The 21,266-nt window shown below is 38.6% G+C and overlaps 1 protein-coding gene across 2 annotated transcripts; it reads left to right on the forward strand.

Moving 5' to 3' along the window:
- The first annotated feature begins 2,185 nt into the window (after positions 1 to 2,185).
- MED30 (mediator complex subunit 30) lies at positions 2,186 to 19,988 on the forward strand. Of its 2 annotated transcripts, none has more exons than XM_014965626.1 (5): positions 2,186 to 2,248; positions 2,969 to 3,174; positions 4,189 to 4,347; positions 7,439 to 7,549; positions 17,748 to 19,988. In XM_014965626.1, exons 2-5 carry the CDS (start codon positions 3,001 to 3,003, stop codon positions 17,841 to 17,843), a joined length of 540 nt encoding a protein of 179 aa, XP_014821112.1. In that variant the 5' UTR covers positions 2,186 to 2,248; positions 2,969 to 3,000; the 3' UTR covers positions 17,844 to 19,988. The 2 variants fall into 2 exon arrangements, with proteins under 2 accessions (XP_014821112.1, XP_014821113.1); XM_014965627.1 differs by lacking the exon at positions 2,186 to 2,248 and adding an exon at positions 2,257 to 2,446.
- The last annotated feature ends 1,278 nt before the right edge of the window (positions 19,989 to 21,266 follow it).

A 21,266-nucleotide genomic window follows, 5' to 3' on the forward strand; every position in this document is an offset into this window, starting at 1 on the left:
AAACAGAATGATGCACATTGCCTTGTAAACATATCGTCTGATTTACAGAAAATTGTTTAAACAAAAGTAACAATTATCCTCTTGCCTCACTTCTGAGGACTTTTGCTTTCCTGATAGAGCCATTACTATTGTGAAAATGGTAATCACTGAAGTAGTTAGTTTTTAAAGAGTCCTAATTTCAAATTTGGGTTAAATTTGATTGGACTAGAATATTATGCATAGACATATGCTCTTTGTTAGTTTTTTGGTAGCTTCTCTACAACCCAACAATAAAAGCTGCAGCATCCTAAGACACCGCTTGAAGTGATGCCACAGAAATTGAAATGGATGTGAAAGATGAACTCTGATTTGGACACCTTCCAGATGAAAGCACTTGGCCCAAACTGCAGCCAGACAATGGCTGCTTAACGGATTGCTTTTAAAAAGCAAAATATATATCCATCTTTTTCTCATTCAACCAAAAAACCCATTCCTTATCTAAAAGGAGATTCCTTTGTCTAGGAGCAAAAAATCACATTTAGATGGTTCCACAGATTGGCAATGAAGAACATTAGGCCTCCTAGCAACATTCCTCAGCAGCCTTTGCATGCAGAGTTGGCTCTGTATTTCTACTCCCTCCTGTACGTGGCAGTCATATACTTCAGGATATGGCTGTGCATGGAGCCTGTGTCTGGCAGCCCTGAACAGTAGGTGGTCTGAATCGCTCATTACTCTCATGCCATCAGATTTGGGGCAGCAAGTTAAGCAGTGTGAACTGGGCTCGTGGGCATGCAATCAGAAGAGGAAAACATTATCCTTTGTCCTCAACTCTTGAACTGTTCTTGCATCATTTCCTTAATGCACAGAGAACCGAGACGCAAACCCTCACACGAGCCCTAGAAACTCGCCAGGGGCTGCTCTTCCCAGCTGTTGTCAAGCCAGACACCACGGGATGTTCTTCTGCTGTCTGAAAATACCCCCCTCTGATTTTTATGAAACATTTTGTTCTATCCGTTTAAGAAACTACTTTTGTATCTTTTATGCCAAGATCTTTGTTGAAATACTTTGTAATTATTTATATTGGGCCTTGGCTAAAGCAGGATTCTGGAGAGGATTTAGCCAGGCAGCAAAAAGCTTCTATTTAGAGATGGGGGTGGTGTTTCCCCTCATTAATCTGTTTCTGAGGTTAAAAATGTTTTCTGCAGCAAAATGCTTCTCACAGCAAGTTTGAATAGTTCTGTCCCTGAATGTTCCTTCACTGCCACCTTCTTTCTTTAACAAACGCTGAACTTCATGCGTCAAACTCCTGATTTATTTTTACAGCATTACAAATGCAATACATTTCATACAAAACATTCATAACATCAGTTTTAATATAGCACAACTGCTTTAAAAGTGTACTTCCCAAGAATTCATAAGAAGCTGCAGGTATATAAATGCCCTCTTCAGCATTCTCAGGTATTCATTGTCAAAATCACTCAAATGAGAGTCCTAGAAATGACACCAACTGTAATAGCGAGAAACTTTGCTACTGATTTTTGCGTATGAAGGATTTTTTCATTACACAGACCGCAAGCATGAACTTCTTTGTAGGCAGCTCGTATATATCAGCCCTCACAGATCCTCCCTGCTTTCTGTTTGAAAGGGTGTTTCTTCTTCCTCACACAGGCGGCCTTGTCTGTACTTTGCACTAATTCCATTGTAGTGGTGTACTACAAGCACTCAGGGCCAGCAGCAGGGAAGTGTTTCATACCCACCCACTCTGATACAGGAAGGCTTTTTTAAGCAAACAAAAATGTGTCTATGCAAGAAGTAGTAGTAGTACGCCTTTAAAGACATAAAGTTATACAGTTATGCAAGTGTAGACCCTTGCAGAACTCAGCAATTTATCAGCATGGCCTGCCAAAAAGGGCATCTCCAAATCCCCACCTTCATTTCGGGGGTGGTGTGACTTGTGCAACCCTGCTACGGCTTCGGCCTAACTTTGCGACCCCCAGCAGCCCCCCGCAGGGCCCCGGGCCGACACCCCTCCCCGCTGACTCGCCCGTACGGCCCCACTTGATTCAACGAGCCAGAAAAACAGCCCAGCTCCCGCGTACACCCGCAGCGGGCAGAGGGCGGCAGGCCAGGCCGGTTTCCCTGAGGGAGCCCTCCTTCCCCACACGCCCCGTTCCGCCCCGGCGGTGGCCGCGACGTCACTTCCGCCGGAGGTCGCGCCGCCGAGTGCTTCCGCCTGCGCGTTTCCAGGGTAACGCGGCGCCCCGGCCCGGTGAGTCCTGGTGGGTCCCGGCCAGTGGCCGCCGCCCGGGGGATGGCGGGTGTCCATGGGGGCATCGCCGCCTCTCATTACCAACCGGGTGTCCCCAGGGAGCGGCTGCGGCGCCCGGGGGCGGCCACTCCTCGTCCCCCGCCTGCCGGGGGCTGCCCCGTTGTGGGGGGAGCGGAGAACGTGTCCCAGCCCGTCCCGGTAATTCCATCTGGCTCCTTGGGGGCTCGTGCTGACCGGGGAGGCATGGGTGGGCCTGCTTGTCCGGGAGGGGCCTGCAGCCCCGGAGGGACGGGAGGGGTCTGCGGGGCTCTCGGGCACGGCCTGTGGCCGGACCTGTGCCCTGGCCGCCCGGGCGGGAGGCGGGTAGGGGGTGCCTCAGGGATGGCCGGTCGCTGTGGCGGAGAGAGGGGAGTCGGAGAAATGCCGGTCCCGGAGCCCGGAGGGAGGGCTGCCTTGCCACAGGTCAGAGCAGGGTCTTCCCGGTGACTCCTGTGTGTGAGGAGCACCCCCGGTTCCGCTGCCCAGCAGGGCTGAACAGGTTAGGGCAGCGGTACCCAAACCAAAGAGCACAGCACTGAGCCCTCTTTTATCAGGTGCACAGTTGTCTGGGATAGGACCACCTATGGGGAAAAGGAATAGTACAGCCACCATACAGAAGTTTGTTTGTTATAATAAAGTCAAACACCTACTTAATCGTCCAGCCTTAACTTCTTTATGCAGCTTGACTCAGTGGGACTGATAAACGTCAAGAGATGTCAACTCCCCCTCTCGCTGGGGCAGGCATGCCACCCGGTGCCTTCTCAGGGACGCAGGCTCAGGCAGCTAGGGAGGTAAATACGGCTTCTCTCTGTCGAATTGGCCAAGAGACTGTACAGGACATTGTATTTCGAACCATGGAAATCTTCCAGCTACTGAGGAACATGCAGGTGAGAAATAACATTTTCTTTTTATGGTCCTCAATTTCCCATGTTTTTACCACCAACTGCCAGTATATTTAGACACAGGAGATAGATTAGGATAAATACGTAACTTGATCAAACTGCTTTGAAAGGGAGGATTGGTTGCAGAAGTCGATACTATTCTTGCTATATTTGCTTACATCTGTACATTAAATGAAGATGGAGAAGATTCAGAAATTCTGACTTATTATTTCCCCTGCAATAAATATACTCTAAATACACTTAATATCTATGTTTTCCTTTATGAATAGTGAAGTGTGTTTATATGTGGATTGTGTTTCTCCAGTTTTGTTAATATCTGTGGAGTAATTTTAGAGGATTTTTCATTGATCTTTTTTCTGTAATATTTTCCACCTATAACTTTTTGACATTTCTTTTTGTTATTAAAGTCAACATAATCCTTATTTGTGGCTACATACTGAGAAAACATATAAACATTTGTATGTTTGTAACTTCTCTATTAAGAGCAGAAGTAATCACTGTAGAAGTGATTAAGAGCAGAAGTAATCACCATTCCCTCTGTATTTTCATGGCTGGCAGTTTTCTTCTGTAATTATCTTAAGTCTAGAAATACATACGTAGAGTTTGCTAACTTTGAATTCACTTTGATTGTGTCTCTGAATTGTGACCTGGAGTTGCGACACAAGGTCTCAAATGGCTATAACTGATAACAAAAGTGTTGTCCTTAAGCGCTTGAAGACATTCACTGAAAAGAGTTACAGAGGAATTGACAATGAGCAAAGTATGAAGAATACATGAAGCTCTTTGAAAGCAGTGATTTGGCACATGGCATAAGCAGATAAAATGCAGATTTTTGCTGAGAAAGCAAATAGAAATTTCAGTGATTTCTGTGGGGCTAGTGTGATTGTCTTATTTTAACTGTACAAAAAAACCCCTCTGATTTATTTTAGTTTAGTTATTTTGTGTCACAAAAACTTTAACATAATATTTTTAACATTTTGGGGTTTTGGTTCTCTTAAGTTACCGAACGGCGTTACTTATCATACTGGAACGTATCAAGACAGACTGGGAAAGCTGCAGGAACATCTCCGACAGCTATCAATACTCTTCAGAAAACTGAGACTAGTCTATGACAAATGCAATGAAAACTGTGCTGGGCTTGATCCTGTTCCCATAGAAGTAAGTATCTTTATTCATATATAAATTAAAAATCAGAATAACCACTCTCTGCTTAGCATATCATCCATTCTCCTGAGTTGTAGGAGACTCATAACAAGTCTTAAATGAGACTGGAATTGTTCAGTGGACTGAATTTTGTTTATTATTTGGAGTTGGTTGAGAGATTGTGAAAATTTCACATTAACATAGAATCATTGAATCATAGAATTGTCTCGGTTGGAAGGGACCTTTAAGATCATGGAGTTCAACCATTAACCTAACACTGACAAAACCACCACTAAACTATGTGCCTCAGCACCACGTCTACCTGTCTTTTAAATACCTCTGGGGATGGTGATTCCACCACTTTCCTGGGCAGCCTGTTCCAATGTTTGGTATTGTTGGTAGCGTTTGGTAATGTAACTTCCTCCCGAGAAGAAATAACTTCCCAATTAAAAAAAACAACAATCAACAACTCTTTTCATTGTTTGTTGTCTTGTGTGCAATAGCTCTATACTTGTGTCCCCTTTAAAAGTTTTTGATGTGTCTTGTTTTCACATACAGTCAGAATGAGGTGAGGTTGGTCTTTCTTTTTTTTTGTTTTTCCTTTTCAGTTTTTCCTGTTACCAAGGTGAGAAAGAATCTCCATAGAGAAAACGAGTAGTCCCTTTAAGCTTTTTAATGCAAGGTCTAACCGATACCTTATGCACAGCAGGGTTTCCTGTCGATATTTGGAATTCTTTCTTCCTTTATCTACTTAGTCTTTTCTGTTCTGAAGTTAATAGAATGCCTGCCTCCTTGTGTTTTATTAGTTAGGGTGAATGAGTGACACATAATTCCTCTTGGATCAGTTTTCTTAAATTATTATTTTAGCTTTTCAATAATTCAATCATATTATTTAATGATTGTCATTCTAAAAATATCTTTAAAGAATGTCAAGAAATCTATTTTTTTAAACAGTCAAGAGAAGTCAGTAATGATTAATATTCCTTAGTCTATTGACGTACATTTTTTTTTTTTGTTCATGGGTACTACCAGTGTAGTAGGTGTTCTCAACAACTGTCATGCCTTTCTATGTTGGTTAATAGAGATAATTATTGAAGCAGATCTGTCTACAAAGTTGTCTAATTGATTAAATTTCCTGCTTCGTTTGTGTGATAGGTGTAGTACTTTGCTTTTCCTTGTGTTTTTTTTTCTACTAGTACTTCCGAAAGGTGGGAGGTTTTCAAAGGCAATATTCTGCTTTGAGTCGTATGGTTTTTTTCCATCAGAGAGAGAAGGTGGTTTTTTCCAGGAGTATTTAGCAGTCATACTACTACATCATGGCATGCAAATGTAGTAAGTTGTTAATCTTGGCTACGTTTTCATGGCAGAGTTAGTATGGTAGGTTTTGTCCATTTTGATAAGCTTAATAAGCCTGGCCTACAAAAATTTGTATATAGAAGGAAAGTACATTTTTAGTGGGTTAAGTCCAAGAAAGTTTTCCATCAGAACGCTGAAGGATGCTGCTGAATGCTTTGTATCAGAAATAGTGTGGCCAGCAGGACTAGGGATGTGATCATCCCCTGTACTCGGCACTGCTGAGGCCTCACCTTGAATACTGTGTCAGTTTTGGCCCCTCACTACAGGAAAAACATTGAGGAGCTGGAGCGAGCCTAGAGAAGGGCAATGAAGCTGATGAAGGTTGTAGAGCACAAATGTTATGAGGAGCAGCTGGGGGAGCTGGGGTCGTTCAGCCTGGAGAAAAGGAGGCTGAGGGGAAACCTTATTGCTCTCTACAACTACCTGAAAGGAGGCTGTAGGGAGGTGGGGGTTGGTCTCCCAAAGTAACAAGTGATAGGACAAGAGGAAATGGCCTCAAGAGGCACGAGGGGAGATTTACATTGGATATAAGGAAAAATTTCTACACTGAAAGGTAATCAAGCATTGAGCAGGCTGCCCAGCAAACTGGTGGAGTCACCATCCCTGGAGGTATTTAAGACAGGTAGTCGTGGCACTTGGTGTCATGGTTTAGCGGTGGATTTGGCAGTGCTAGGTTAACAGTTGAACTCAATGATCTTAAAGGTCTTTTCCAATGTAAATGATTCGATGTTTCTATGATAATATTATACCCCAATCTAAGTAACAAGTGAGTATGCATGCGATGAGCAGCTTGCTCCCAGACTTTTAAACTAATGTCATCTTGCTCATTTGCATCAATTACTAGTCTTTCATTTGTCTGTAATATGTATGTGAACAAGGATGTAATTTTGCTATCAACTTTAGCTTTTCTCAGTTCAGGGTAGAAAAATCAACAATAGACTGTAGACTTTGTGGATATATGTTATGTATAAAATGTTACAACTTATAATTATTTCTGAGTAAGATGTTAGTAGCTTGGGAGTGTTCTGACACAGAAGCATGTATTTGTTTTGTATCTAGCAGATTTACTCATTTCTTTTAATATTTTTTTTTTTAGGAAGGGAACATGCATTAATATTCATTTAAAATTCTTTATCAAAGCTTTTTGGCTTGGTGGAAGCTTACTGAAAAGATAATAAACTATATGCCTGAGGAAATCACAGTGGGAAATTCTTACGGAAAAACTCCTATTAGGTAGCTGTGGACCTGGTGTTAAGAATTACCAGAGGCACACTAAAATAGCAAGCCATAATTTACCAAGTAGCTGTGTAAAACTAGTCATAGTTATGTTTAGTATATCGCTGAAATACTTTATAATAATAGCTTCATGTTTGTGGTATTTCATAGTGTGGAACAGTAAATTTTAAAATCGCAATTGACAGAGTTCAAGAATACAAGGATTGCTTGTGATAAACATCTTAAATTGTAAAGACTGGTTTCTGCCTACAGTTGTGAAATTGCTTATGTCTAGGCATGGTAATATGTGGGACTGGGTATTTTTGAAGCACATCATTTTCCTGGAGAACTGACTGAGGTCACTGCAAGGCCTTTGTGTTTGAGGTCACGAAGTAAGCCAGTATCCACTTCCTCTTTGGAAGTTTGACCCTTTGAAGCAAATGGTAGTACCTTATGCATCTCCGTATCTCCTGTTTTCAGTTTCTTTTTTTCTTCTTTTTTCTTTTTTTTTGTCTAATGTTACTTGTTATTGTAGCAACTTATTCCGTATGTTGAAGAAGATGGCTCCAAGCACGATGATCGTGGTGCTGCAAGTCAGCTTCGTTTTGCTAGTGAAGAGAGAAGGGAAATCATGGAAGTTAATAAGGTAAAAAAGTTGAAATTAATTAGTTTAAAATTGTCACTTTGTCATAAAAAAATAAATTTCTAGGTTGCTGTACTAAATGCAGCGCGTGTGATGACTACCATCAGACTTGGTAATAAATACTTCTTGCACGTAACTATTTCAGAATTACCTTTTAGTAAGCTATTTTTTTTTTAGCTGTACCTCTGGCTGTTGAGTTTAGGTTTCCTGACGATTTTAAATTGTGCCTCTTTTTAAACTGATACACTGTATTCAGAATAATATGTATCATGTTTATGCTTAACCCACTACATATCAGCAGTATACATTGAGTTAAGGTGCCAGTTCCACTTATTTCTCTTCAAAACTCTTAGGCATTAAAAAAATGGGTATTGAACATCAGATGTGTAAATATTATCACAATGATGTGGGCTGATGAAGGATTTTCAGGGCTACTTTCTGTATTTTGACAGTTTGAGGAAGAACATTCCTTTTGTTAAATGTAGCATTTATTGAATCTTGACACATTCAGAAAAAAATGCACTATGTATGATAAAGACGCTGTTAAATTTTCAGTTTGAGTGGCAGTATGCAATTGAGTACAATTACTAAAGAAGGATTCAAACCTAAAAATAAATATGCTGTAGTAAATGCTAATATAATATTGAGACTAAGAATACATAGTTTTATCATAAGGCAATTTTGAACATTGTTTCTTCAATCCGTAAAGTACAAAGATAGAATTAATTAAATATTCCTGTAACTGTAATATCTGTAAATACTTGGTAAAAAAGAGGCATAATCTACAAAAATAACTGAACAAAGGAAATAAATGAGTAAAATACTTCTTTATGGAGAGAATAACTGGTGGATTTTCAGCTGTTAAAATATGGAGGTTTTTATTTGTCTTCAACAATCAGAGATGTACCAAATTTTTCATAACCCATTTATTTAGAAAAATGCATGCATACTGTACAGGAGAAAATGAGGACTATATGAATTTAGAGAAAAGCAGTTGTCAGCTTTCCTGTTGTATTCTTTCTGTTCAGTGCTGATATAGCAGGGTTGTATATATTGTATGCAATGTTGTACTGTGAATTTATGCACATTTATTTGCAATCTTTAAGTGTTAATAAGCTTAACTGTCCATATTTGCTGTGGTTTTGATAGATTTATGACATGTTTTTGCCCTTGTTATTGTACTTCTATGCTAATATGTTTTTAAAACTCCTTGGTGTGATCTTGTGAAAAGAATTTCATAAACGTTTATGATGAGTTCTAAACCTTAAAAAGGTTGATGGTGTTTCAGGACCATTGGTAGCAAATTGGTAATTAGGAATGTACACAGACATTCGTTTAAATCTGGTTTAATCCTGTATTTACACTTAAATGCTTAGACCTAGTTTCCAGATTTCCCACAGCAAATCTTCCAAAGAGAATTGAACTTTCTCTAATATTTTTGTGGACAAATATTTACTAACTGCTGCAAAAGAAATTTAATCTTGTTGGTTTTGAAACAAGTGATTTTTTTCTTTTGTCTCTCTTCAGCTGTCTAAGCACATCCACTAACACTTTCAAAGTTCAAATTTTAGTATGTTATAGAATAGGAAATGCTTTGGGGTTTTATGACTAGAAATAAAGAAATTCTTATTTTTGCGGGAAAAAAAAATCACTAGAATCGGGTTAATTGGTCTAATTTCTGACACTGGATGCTGGGTTCAGATTGACTTCTCTGATTCTTAGTTGGCATTCCTGAGATCTTTTCAGTCTGCTGTAGCATGTAACATCCTCCTCCAGCTCAATTTTGCTTAATTTATTCTTGCAAAATTTTAGTAATGCAAAATGTTAATGAAAATGCTGTGACAGGGAAACCAACATGACAGATGAAGCAGTTCTTTATATTCTTGACCCACTATCTTTTCTCCCTTCAGCTGGTTTTCCTGCTCTCACCTAGTCCTTTTTGCTGGGATAGGCAGTATCTTTTCAGTCTTATATGTTTCTGGTACCAAACCAAGCATTATTGCAATAACCCAATACTTTGACATTATTGAGACGTTTGAATTCTTAGACCTTTCATGGGTCTTTTAATTTTGTCCTTCTTGCTGTGTTATTGCAGCCAGTCTGATCTCTTTAGTGGCTCTGGATGCACGTGAAAGATGTTAGCTGCCATGCAGCACGGAGCATAACCAAAACTAGCAGATCATATAAACCTTGTGGGTCATATATTCTCACACAAGAATATCCCTCCTTCCAGGAACCACTGACTTGAAACATAATGGCTCTGCTTTGCTTTAGAAGGGGACATCCTCAGTGGAGGAGGTGGGGAGCATCATGTGCTTCCAGTATTTACCTTCTTACTCTTGAGACAGAAGAACCGGCTGTTGTAGCAGATTTCCAAAAAACTGCAGTAGCTTTAGATGTTGGTTTACTGTATAGTGACATCTTTTGGCATTACTTATTTATTTATTCTGCTATATTAGACTTATATTTTAGGTCAGATGCCCCCACCCTGGCTAAGAAATACTTGTCCATTAATTTAAAATTTAGGTCAGTTTACAAGATAATGAATTTCTGTCATAGCAATTCAGTCCTAGCAATTCAGTAGTATTTAGCAACTATATGCTTAAATAAAATCTATTGAGCTTAAAAACAAAAGGGATTTTTGCCAGCAGTTTTCAAGAAGGGTTCACCATTATTATCAAAAACAAAGAAACAAACATTTTAATGAGCACTGACTCTCTCTACCTTTTGTACTAAACAATTCTCTCCTGCAGTTCTCAAAAATGTTGCTTATCCTTTTATCTGTATTTGCTTTCCAGGTTTGTAAGTTTCTGAGGTGATTGACTCTTTTCTGGAATAAATAATTCACTGTTCCAGAATCAGTTTAGTATTAACATTGGTCTACTAATACAAGTCCTGATACATTTTTCATTTAACTTAATTACTATTTGCAACAATTGGAAGCTGTTACCAAAATTTTCTTACTTGCCTTCATATTTTTTGAGTCTGTAATGTTCTGTCTACAGGTTTCTTACCTTCTAAGTATAGTATTATCTGCAGTTTTTTCAAATACCACTCTCACCTTGGGTCCATGGTCTTGTAGACAGGCTTAAAACAAAAAATATCAAATCGCAGACTGAGAACATTTTAATCTGTGTTGCTGCTTTATTGACTTGGTTTTGGAAATGGAGCAAAAGCAGCTTTGGGTTTTTGGATGCTGCAGGTCTGGTTTCAAATGAACCGCTTAAGAAAACTGATGCATAATTAGTTGTCTCAATACATGTGGGTGAGAATGAAATTATGTGAAATAGCATTAGGACATTTCAGGTGACCTTTAGAAAATAATTATTTTTGATACTCTTAATTAATCATTGCTAACTGGTTAACAGTGATCTTGCTAAGAAAGGAAAAGAAAATCTACATGACAGGCTTTTAAGTTAAGCTGTTACGAGTTTAGCTCTGGGCTTTTTTGATAAGAAAACCTTTGTGCACTGCAGCTGATGTTGTTTAGGAAGTAGTCCTTAAAATGACAGCGATTTGCAATTAGTCTTCCTCTTTGGAGAACTTTGCCAGAAAACTTCTTTTGACTATGTTGAAAACTTGCATTGCTTTTAAACTACCTTTCATGCTATTTGCGTGTATTTTTAATTCGTTTTGTATTTGTAGTCCTTTTTCACCCCAAATACGAATGTGCACCAAGGAGCACTTTAACAAGAGAGGAAGAATTGTTTATTTGGACACCTTCTCAGCAAATGTATCTGCGCTGGGTGCAGTTCCATCCTGTTTTGGGTACCTAAACTGGCGCTCTGCAGTGGTAGAATCATTCAGGAATTTAGGCTCAGTGGGAGGTCTGGCAATTATCTGATTCAGTCCCCAGCTCAAAGCAGGGCCAGCTATCAAAGTTAGATTCAGTTGTTCAGGCTCATATCCAGTAGCATTTTGAATATCTGTAAGAATGGAAATTCTACCCTTTCTGGGCCTTCTTAAGTGTTTGTCAACTTTCAGTACAAAAGTTTTCCTGATGTTACATTGGAATTTTCTTTGTAACTCGTTCCTACTGCCCCTCATCCTTTTGCTGTGTACATTCAAGAAGATTCTAGCTTTGTCTTTTCTATGATCTTCATCAGGTAGCTAAAGACAGCATCCAATCCTGCCTCAGCCTTCTCTGCTTGAGACTAACAAATCTAGTTCTAATCATCTTGGTGGCCTTCCACTGGATGTTCTCTGATATGTTAGTGTTTTGTATTGAGCCTAAAATTGGACAATGGTTCTCCAGAGCCAAACAGAGGAGAATAACAATTTTGCTGGACCCGATAGGTACATTCTTGCTAATGTAGCAATTTGGTATTGTCCACAATCTTGATACTTTGATACAGTGATTAGGTCATTAAGTGTGGATAAGTCATTAATGACGATATTAAGAATGCTGACCTTGGTGTCAATCCTTGGTCTTAGGACTGCTTACCGTAACATTTAGAATCCAATAGTCTAGCCAGTTTTCTATCAGCCCTACAATCCACCTATCCAAACCACACCTCTCCAGTTGGCTACAAGGATCCTATGAGAGACTGTGTCAAAAGCCTGACTAATATGAAAGTAAAGAAAATCCCCAGCTCTCCCCTTGGCCACACAGCCAGTCATTTCTGAATAGAAGGCTGTCATGTTGGTCAGGCACAAGACATCTTTGGTAAATCCAAGATGACTGTTCCCAGTCACCTTATCGTTCATGTGTCTGGACATGACTTCCAGAAGGATCTGCTGCATGGTCTTCCTGGGGTCTGGGTTTACACTGACCAGCCTGTAGTTTCTGTAGTTTTCTGGATCCCTCCTCCTAGTCTTTCTTGAAGATGAGTTGAGAAGTTTTTCCTTTTTCATCAGGAGTTTCTCCCCATCTCCAAGAGAAAATTATGTAGAGTAGTCTTGTCATCAGCCAGGTCTCTCAGATCCATTTTATTCCATATAATGAAATACTTCCTTTTCAGTTTCATACAAAATGTTTCATGCAAAATTTTTCATGTAACTATGATATCAAAACAGTATCATGGTTACAAAGGTGAGAAGAGTTAGGAAACAACAAGCTTAAAGCTGTCCCTACAATCCCAATTGCCCATTTTGTCCTTGTATTATACAAACTTTATTATATTATCACATTTGATTTCTCTTCTTCTACCCTGTCCTGCCCTCCCTGCTTTCTTTTCTGGAAGAGTCCTTGAGCTAGTCTGCTTTTGCAGACTAGACACTATTTAGATTGAATCAGTACTGTGGTAAATAAGATTATAAAAATCCTGGTTTATGTGTTGTGTAACTTGCATGAGGGTATTGAATAAGCAGGGAATTTGGGAATGAGAACAAAGGATTTAATGTGAGTAGTGAGTAAGTAACTTACAGCTGCTCTTAGAACTGGAATTTTATCCTTGTCTCTGTCACAAATTGTCTGTGGTAGTTGTTCATTCTTTCCCTTACAGTTGGTGATAGCTGTCCTTTGAGAATGTGGGAACCTGTTAAAAGACAAAATTTAGTGATGGACTTGCATCTTAGACGTCTCTGGACAAAGTCAGTAGGCACTCCAGTTTTATCCATAGTTTTCCTGTGATTTAGTTTCCCATCTGTAACTGAGAATCATACATCTGTGTGATCTTCCTGTTAAAAATGGGGATGTGACACTGAAGAGTGTGATGGAGAAGCGCCTTGGGGAATGGATAATTCTATTACAAGCTACGTAGCTTAGAGGGTACTCAGTAAATAAGACCTCAGACTTCATCACTGGATGATAAATAATTGGTATGAAGCAAACATCCACCTATTTTAATGAACACACTTGTGCCTCTTTGAACAACAGAGCAGTGGATACGTGCAATTGCTGACTGGTTCAGTGTGTGAAAAGTATGGTGCATGCAGTGGGACACAGGCTGCCACTGCTGCCTCTGCTTGTTTCAGGCAGGAGAGTTACACATACGCAGAAGGAGCAGTTTTCCTTTCACCTGTGAGGTGAGGAGGGAGGCAGAAAATCCAGTCTTTCATTTCTAGTAAGAATAGAAGAGTTATGCCTGTGAATGACATCAGGAAAAGCTTTAGTTTTTGAACAACAAGTGTGTTAATGTTTATTTGCACAGCAGTTAGCGTATTAGTGATGAATACTTTTCATCCACGTGAAAAAAATACCATAAATAGATGGATATGTGAATTTATTATGATGGAAAGTGGACCTTGGTATCAACTGAGAAGCCGTAAGTTAGAACATCACCTGGCAGCTTTAAGAGAGTTTGAGCAAAGTTTGAGCAAAGGGCATTTTTTTCTAACTTTTTTTTTACTGCTGTGTGCATATAACATTGTAAATCTTTCGACTATAAAAGTGAAAGGTGGGAGGAGAGAAGGTTTTTGCACCTCCTTACTTCAGAGATTTCATTATGAAGGACTGACTTAAAAAAAACCCAGTATAAATTGCCAGGGCATGCTGTACTTTTTCTTGCCTATCACAAACATTGTGTTTCTGTAGAGATTTCTTGCATTTGACTTACATGGAAAAGCAGAGGCCATCGTCACCTTCATAAGACTTTGAACAATCACTTCCTACATCAGTTTAATGGACAAGAGGTGTAACACACACATGAAAAAGAAGGTGATGCAAATTCTCTCTGTAGTAGAGTCATAATCAACAAAGTAAACATAATTGATATAATTCTGGTGAAATATATACAAATAAAGGTACTACTGTTATTAATATTTAATGCTTTATTAAGCTTATATGTACTTCTGGCCTGTACTCTTGCAGGTCTTGAACAGAGCCGGTAAAAACTATAACTGGCACAGCATTCAGGAGAATGGTTTTTTTATATAATATTTTCAAGATGGAAATGGTTGGGGGTTTTTTAAGCAGAAGAAGTGCTGTACAACATAGGCAAGTACTTATGATTTTTTTACAGGCATCAATTGAAATATAGTCCTACTCTTCCACAACATTTACACTATTATCTTTGCCTGAAGAAGGGACTTCTAGCAAAGGGCTTGAGTGCAGAATAATGATTCATAGTGATGTTTAGTTTTTCAAATGTGAAAGACAGATGAGGTTAAGATGAGGAGAGAGACAGGAACAGTGTGCAAAGGAAAGTTCTGATACATCTCTTGATAGAAGGTTGTGCGTTGGTCTAGACAGCGCTGATTTCAAATGAAAACAAAGTGAACCAAAAATGAGTTTAAGCCAAAAATTGATTTCAGTCAAAGTTGAAATTACTGTGTCCTACTGAGCCCAAATCTGTACGAAAGATGTCAAGTCCTTATGGCATATTCCTTGAAATACAGCTATTTTCTGGATGTATGTTATGGTTCTCCCACATACTGTGCTTCTGTACATGTTTTGGCAAGTGTCCTACCTGACCTAAGCCTACTAAGGTCTTGTTGGTTACTGGAAGGTGCAGTCCTTGCCAGCTCCATCATGCTGGTCATAGGATTTGCAGTGTCAGTCAAAATGGATGTTTAATCACATTGAAAATTAATATCACCACAGAAGATCCCTTAGGACTGTTGTCCAGTAACATCACTTTTCTGACAGAGAGGGACTAGGAGAACCATGCCTGGCAGATAAAAGGTGAATTTAGATCTCTTAAACTCATTATAAACTGCTTCATATAAGTTAATTTTCGTGTGCTACCTTAAGGCAGCTGAAGTCAGAAGCTGTAGCATGTATGTAGGATGAAGTACCTTTTCTTGTTTCGTGCAACTGTTCATCCTGAGAAGCAGTCCAGAGTTCAACTAAGTCATTTCAGTAGAAGGAGGAAAGAGTGGGAGACAACTTGCAAGCAATCTGTTCAAACGAAAATTTGTCATTGCTGCAGAAGCTGCTTACAGAACTTGCCCGTTTCCTGAGAAGGCCATTTCACCTCTTTCCAAGGTTAGACCTGAGTTGAAATGTTCTCACTGGCTCAGCAGAGGCCAGCATTGCCAGTGGTGCAGAACATACTAATTATGTAGTACTTTGTGGCGTGGACCACTGCCTGTCAAAGATCAGTAACAAAGATCACTATATGCATTTCAATTAGGAGACCGTGCTCTCTGAAGTGGATTTTTTCCCCTCTCTTCATTCTCTTTTCAAGCGAGCAGTCCAGAGATAGTGCTTCGTCTTAGATGTCTTTTTCTGTCTCTGGAAAAAGTAGAAGAGTGAAGAAAATAGCTCTTCACTGAAGACAAGGATCTAAAATTATCTTCAGATAAATAAAGTAACAATTGTGTACTTATCTTTACAGATGCTTTGAAAAGAAATGAAACCCAATTTGAAGGTTCTCTTGTCTAGCATCACGTAAAGATCAAGCAATTTACGGTTTCATAACACTGGCACAAGAAATAAAACAGTCTTACAGAATGAGTCTTTTGGGTGTAACTTCTGTAAAGTTCATGTGAGCATATCTACTTAACAGTATTCAACAGTGCAGTTAGAAGTGGATGGAGAGAGAACACAATCTGCACATCAGAGGTTAATGGTTCTTCCTATATGTGACTTGAGTAACCATCCCTGACTGTTTGGCCTTTGTTTCTAATGGTGAAGGCTTTCAAAAATTGTGCAATGGCATGCTCTCAGTCTCAGTGAGTGACAGCTTGCATTAAACTAGTAGTTTTGATGTAACATTCAATCTCTAAGATTGAATGCTGAGAATGGCAAACAAAAATATGTTAAAAAATGCCACAGGTACGAATGTGTTTGTGTATCTCATCCCTCTTGTGCTTTCTCAAGCATCAAGATCGTATATTATGAGGTTTTGTAGGGAGGTACTTGGCAATTCTGTTATTTGGATGTTGTGAAGTAACTTCGTGCTTCTCAGTTTTCTCTGTTGTCTTTATGACTTGAATCTCCGCTGTATATTGTGAAGGCATAGATTAGCAAAATGAAAAGAAAGCAGCATTAGATAACTTTTAAAAGTTACTTTTAAAATACTTTCTAGTCTGTAAAATGCTTGATTGGAAATTCCAAATCAGTGCACATGAACTGTCCTACATCTGTTTTTACATGCTTCTCAGGAGTCTGGAGTTGAGTGTTGTATCTGCTTCCAGGGAATTTGTCCACCAAAGTCTGTGTTCAGGAATATTTCCTTTACTTTCAGACCATTTTTGCAGGTCTGGAGTGAATAAAATTCCTTTCTTCATCTGGAATTCTTTCCCAGCTGACCAGCTGGACAACTTAAAAATATTGGTATGCTGTCAGAATCAAAATTCAGGAGACTAATTTTCAGGATATTGCTTCTTTTGTTGCTTCTTTTTGTCATTGTTCCAGTTACTTTGGTCATATTACTGATCTGAGTTATCCTCTTACTGTATTGCCATTTATGTACTGCAAATGAAAAGTCAAAGCTGAAACATTTGGACAGTTTGTCCTCTTCTGCTGGTAGCAAGTCTTTCCTGTGCTTTCACTTTACTTGGAACTCTGGACAATACACAGTAACTTAGTTCTTGACAGCTTTGATTTGAGCAGGAATATTAATAAATCAGGCAATAAACATGTGTCTTAGTGAGACATGAAATGTTAGGGAGATTGGGCAGTGTCTTAATGCGCTGATCTTTCTTCTGTAAAGACATAATTTTCAAGTTCTGGATATGCAGCCACATAAAAGCAAGTTTGCTGCTCTTCTGTTCCTTCAAATGCATCTGCAGCTCACAAAAACAAATACACAATTTTTAGGAGCTCAGCACGCTTAGGAATAAAAACCAGGACCGAGTAGCACATGAGGGTTCACCTACATAAGCAGAAGGGCTGGAAAAGCTAGTTTGGCTTCACCTGTTCCTTGTGCTTTGTTCAAACTTCTACTGTTAATCCCTCATTTTTCTGTGCACTCAAGTTATACAACATATAGTCACATAAATTTACCTGTTCCCTGAACTCTTTTGAGTCAAATTGCCAATTCTTTCTTCCTACATGAAGTACTATCTTTTGGACTTCGGTAAGAGAGGACCAATCCCCACAAGCCTCCAATTTTTGAAGGGATCAAGTATTTTGATAAAAGGACTGCTATGAAAAGAAACGGTGTTCCCCTTCTAGTGATGGTCCTTAACTTTTGATGCTTTCTTGTATTTTTAGAGTGTGCTTTAAAGGGGATGTATTATCTCAGTTACACTGCTCACAGACAACAGAGAAAAAGAACCATATAGCATTTCATAACGCTGTGACTTTTGCTGAATTTGCAAATGTCCTATTTGAACTGATCACAAAAAAACTTCTAATAAACTCTTCCCACAGAAACTGAAACAGAAGAATCAGCAGCTGAAGCAGATCATGGATCAGTTACGGAATCTCATTTGGGACATAAATGCCATGTTGGCAATGCGGAACTGAACAAGGGAAATCAAACTTTGTAATTGGAAAAGATAAGCGTTTGTTTTGATATGCCTAATTTCTTTCTAAAAGCAGCATGTTTTCCCACAACCATATTTCAGTAATGTTTAAAAAGTCTTCAAGATTAAAATGTTGGATTTTTGTAATAACTTAAGTAGTATTGGCCTTGTTTTTATAAAAGATTCATCCTACAGGTTTTACCTGAGTGATTCACTTAGGCTGAATATAATACAGCCTAAGTAATTTACAGTAATAATTTGGATTGCTATGCAAATGGGTTTTTTATAAATCAAGTGTTTCTAGGTTTCTATAATAATGCACTTAACAGTGTTTTAAAAACATGTGTTTGCATGTCATTCTGCAGTGAAAATCACCTCTACAGACAGGAAAAGTTGCCTTACAGAGAAGTCACTCTAGCAAGTTACAGAACCAAAATAAGTGATCAGATATTACAATGCAATATGTTTCCCTATTGTGGGAACTAAACTACAGACTACTACACCATATATGTTCATCTTATTCTATATCCTATCACTGGATATATGTTATATGAGATAATCAGAGCAAAATTCAAAAGCTACATAGAAGTACCCCTATATCCTTATGGATATAATTAAGTCTTTTTAAGCAAAGACTACATACGTATATTCTCAACCTTAACTTCTCTGAAACTACATGTTATAATTTCTTGACTACTGCTCCAGCTTTTGTATGGTGTAGTATTCCTATAGCATCATGTCTGGTTGGAGTACTTCAGCTTTGTTTACCAGAATGCACTGAATAATGCCTCATTAATCTTTTCCCTATGACTGCCAGCCCTAGAAAACTTTGGAGTCTATGAGCAGTTCATTATTTTGAATTAATCATCAACCTTCATCTTTCTTTGTTCTGCCTCTGGTATTCCTCACAATTTTCATTAGCCCTGGAAATATTTTTAATCATTTGCGTTATCCACAGATTCTGCCAGTGGACTATGTGTCTCTTTTTCCAGATGAAAGAATCTGTAAAATAATACTATTTCAGTACAAATCCATAGGGTGCTCTACTGTTAATATTTGCCAAGTTGAAAACTGCCCATCCTCATGATTTGCTCCTCATGTATTGCTTTTAACTCTCTAATTCCATGCCCAGTCAGATTCCATAATGGTTTTGTGATAGATTTGTTCAGAACCTGAAGAGTCCAGTTAAATGGTATCCTTTTAAAAGATATCCCCTTTACAATACGGGGGATTGATACTGAATTATGATTGACTTGAGATGGATGGTTTTAAAAATGTTATACTGATTTGTTGTTCTGTTAGTCCTTTTTTATTTCATTTTTTTAATAATTTCAACCCATTTGTCTACTTCTTGAGGTAAAAATCACTGGCCTGTAATAGATGTGGTCACACCTGGTTAACAATATATGACTTTCCCCTGAAATTAGGTACAACATAGTTATCTTTTATTTCTCCTTTTGAAGGCTTTAAATCTGACAGATGAATGGACACCCGGGCTTATAATTGGAAATAAACAGAGTGGGAAAATGTTGGTTTTGATTAGTTTACCCAGTGCTGAAAGTGATATGTAACTATGGCAATACCTAGACGTGAGTCGATGTGGAAACACCTTAGAAATAAGGTCGCTTTCTTTTCTCCCGTATTGCAGAGGGGAGAGTGGGTGCCTCGCTCGGTGGCAGAACTGTTGGAGTCTCATTTAGACTGACCTCTGGCTGCTTGGTCAGGAATAATGGTTGAAAACAGATCAAAATTTTGAAGAAAGCTTTTGAAAAGGAGATGAAGACTGAAAGCAGAGAGATTATTTTTTTGTTTGTTTAAGATGCAGGCACATTTTTGTATTTGCAAGGCACAGTGGCAGCTTTCTCTTCAGTGTGTGTATAAGCATGTATCCAGCCTAGAAGAAGTATTTGAAATGGATTTTGAAATGGCACCAAGATCTTAATTATGAGTGTGAAATTCTCAGTATGTAGTATTTTCTTCTATTTTTGGAACGATTATGGAAAATTGAGATTAGTCTAGACATTACTGCCTGCATACTATCTGTGTATTCTTACTGAATGTCTTTAAAGTTTGTTGACTTTTTTGTTGCGTATAAACTGCAGAAGTAACTCAAAATGTGAATAAAAGTCCAAATATTGCAATTGGATGTCTGGCCAATACAATATTCAGCTTACTCTCTGCAGCTGCTTGCAGTAGCCAAGGTTTATACTACAATTTTTCATCTGGGAGAGAGGAGAAAACACTTCACTACCAGAATAGATAGCGCAGTAGCTAAATTGCAAAGTGCAGAAATTGACAGAATTGTAAATTATCACAGTAAATACTGTCAGACCAGGAACTTTGCGAGGTGTTGGACCAAAACCATACACTTTGACTTACACAGATGAAAGTAAGGGTAGTGAACATAATTCATATGCTACCACATCCATGAATAAGTATAGGATTTGGCCAAGAAGATGACAGCTTTAAGAAAAGTGAAGATTCCTCAGCTGTGAAACAATTTTAAAGGAATTACTGGACATCAACTTGTGCTGAAATTTAATATTTTAGTTAATGCTAACTGAACTTTAACTGCTGGTTAATGAAATGGCACCTAATGAAGTATTTACAAATACCTGAAAAGCAATACCAACACAGAAGTTTCAATGTTTTGTTTATGTATCATTGACTATTTCTGTATTTCTGATTAGGCAGAAGCTGGATAAACATACAGACAGTCCCAGGAGCAGATACTGGAACCTAGTATAGTTCCATTTTGGAATATAAAAAAATATTTGAGGGGCTTGTGGTACTTATGGCTCTGTTTTGCCCAGAGAGGACTTGGGGCAGTCGAACTAAGATGCTCAATGCTTTTAGTGTGTTTGTGGGGGCACCTCAAGTTAACACATACTGTCAAAATGAAACCATTAATCCAGCACCTTTATAGAAAATATAACAGCTACTGAATATTCAGTTCAGTGTCACAGCACAGAAGGTGCCTGCGAGGCAGCATTCAAAGATCCAAGTCTTTCTTTCCTAAGAGGACAAGCGTGTAGAGCAGATTTATGCTGTGTGCAGGAAAGATGCAAGGAGTTTACCTTTCCTCTTGTCTTCCATAGAGGCAGCAAGGCCACATCCAGAGTGCTGTAAGAAACCGTGACTGTTTTTATTGTCCTGTAGGAAAAAAACCCTGCTCTGATTATAGTATTTCTTACTGATGGAGAAATTGGAAATTGTGCACAAGCGCTACTTAAATTAATCACTGTAAAGAATGAATTTGAGTGGAATAGGACAAGGATTCTGGTCTCATAGGAACCACGATTTCATCAGTGTGCAAGCCAAAAAGTCTACAGCTGAAGGATGACTGACAACTGCTGTGGAAAACAGTAAGCTCCAGATGTAGATTTGAAGATCTGAAGTTAAGAAAAAACATCAAGAAGAAAGA

Source organism: Calidris pugnax, unplaced genomic scaffold (assembly GCF_001431845.1).
Source record: "Calidris pugnax isolate Ruff unplaced genomic scaffold, ASM143184v1 scaffold41, whole genome shotgun sequence".
Lineage (NCBI taxonomy): Eukaryota > Metazoa > Chordata > Aves > Charadriiformes > Scolopacidae > Calidris > Calidris pugnax.

Coding starts and splice junctions, on each gene's coding strand:
- MED30 (XM_014965626.1), top strand. CDS start 3,001: ATGTCAACTCCCCCTCTCGCTGGGGCAGGCATGCCACCCGGTGCCTTC. Junction 4,348..7,438: donor TTGATCCTGTTCCCATAGAA/GTAAGTATCTTT, acceptor TTGTTATTGTAG/CAACTTATTCCGTATGTTGA. Junction 7,550..17,747: donor AAATCATGGAAGTTAATAAG/GTAAAAAAGTTG, acceptor CTCTTCCCACAG/AAACTGAAACAGAAGAATCA.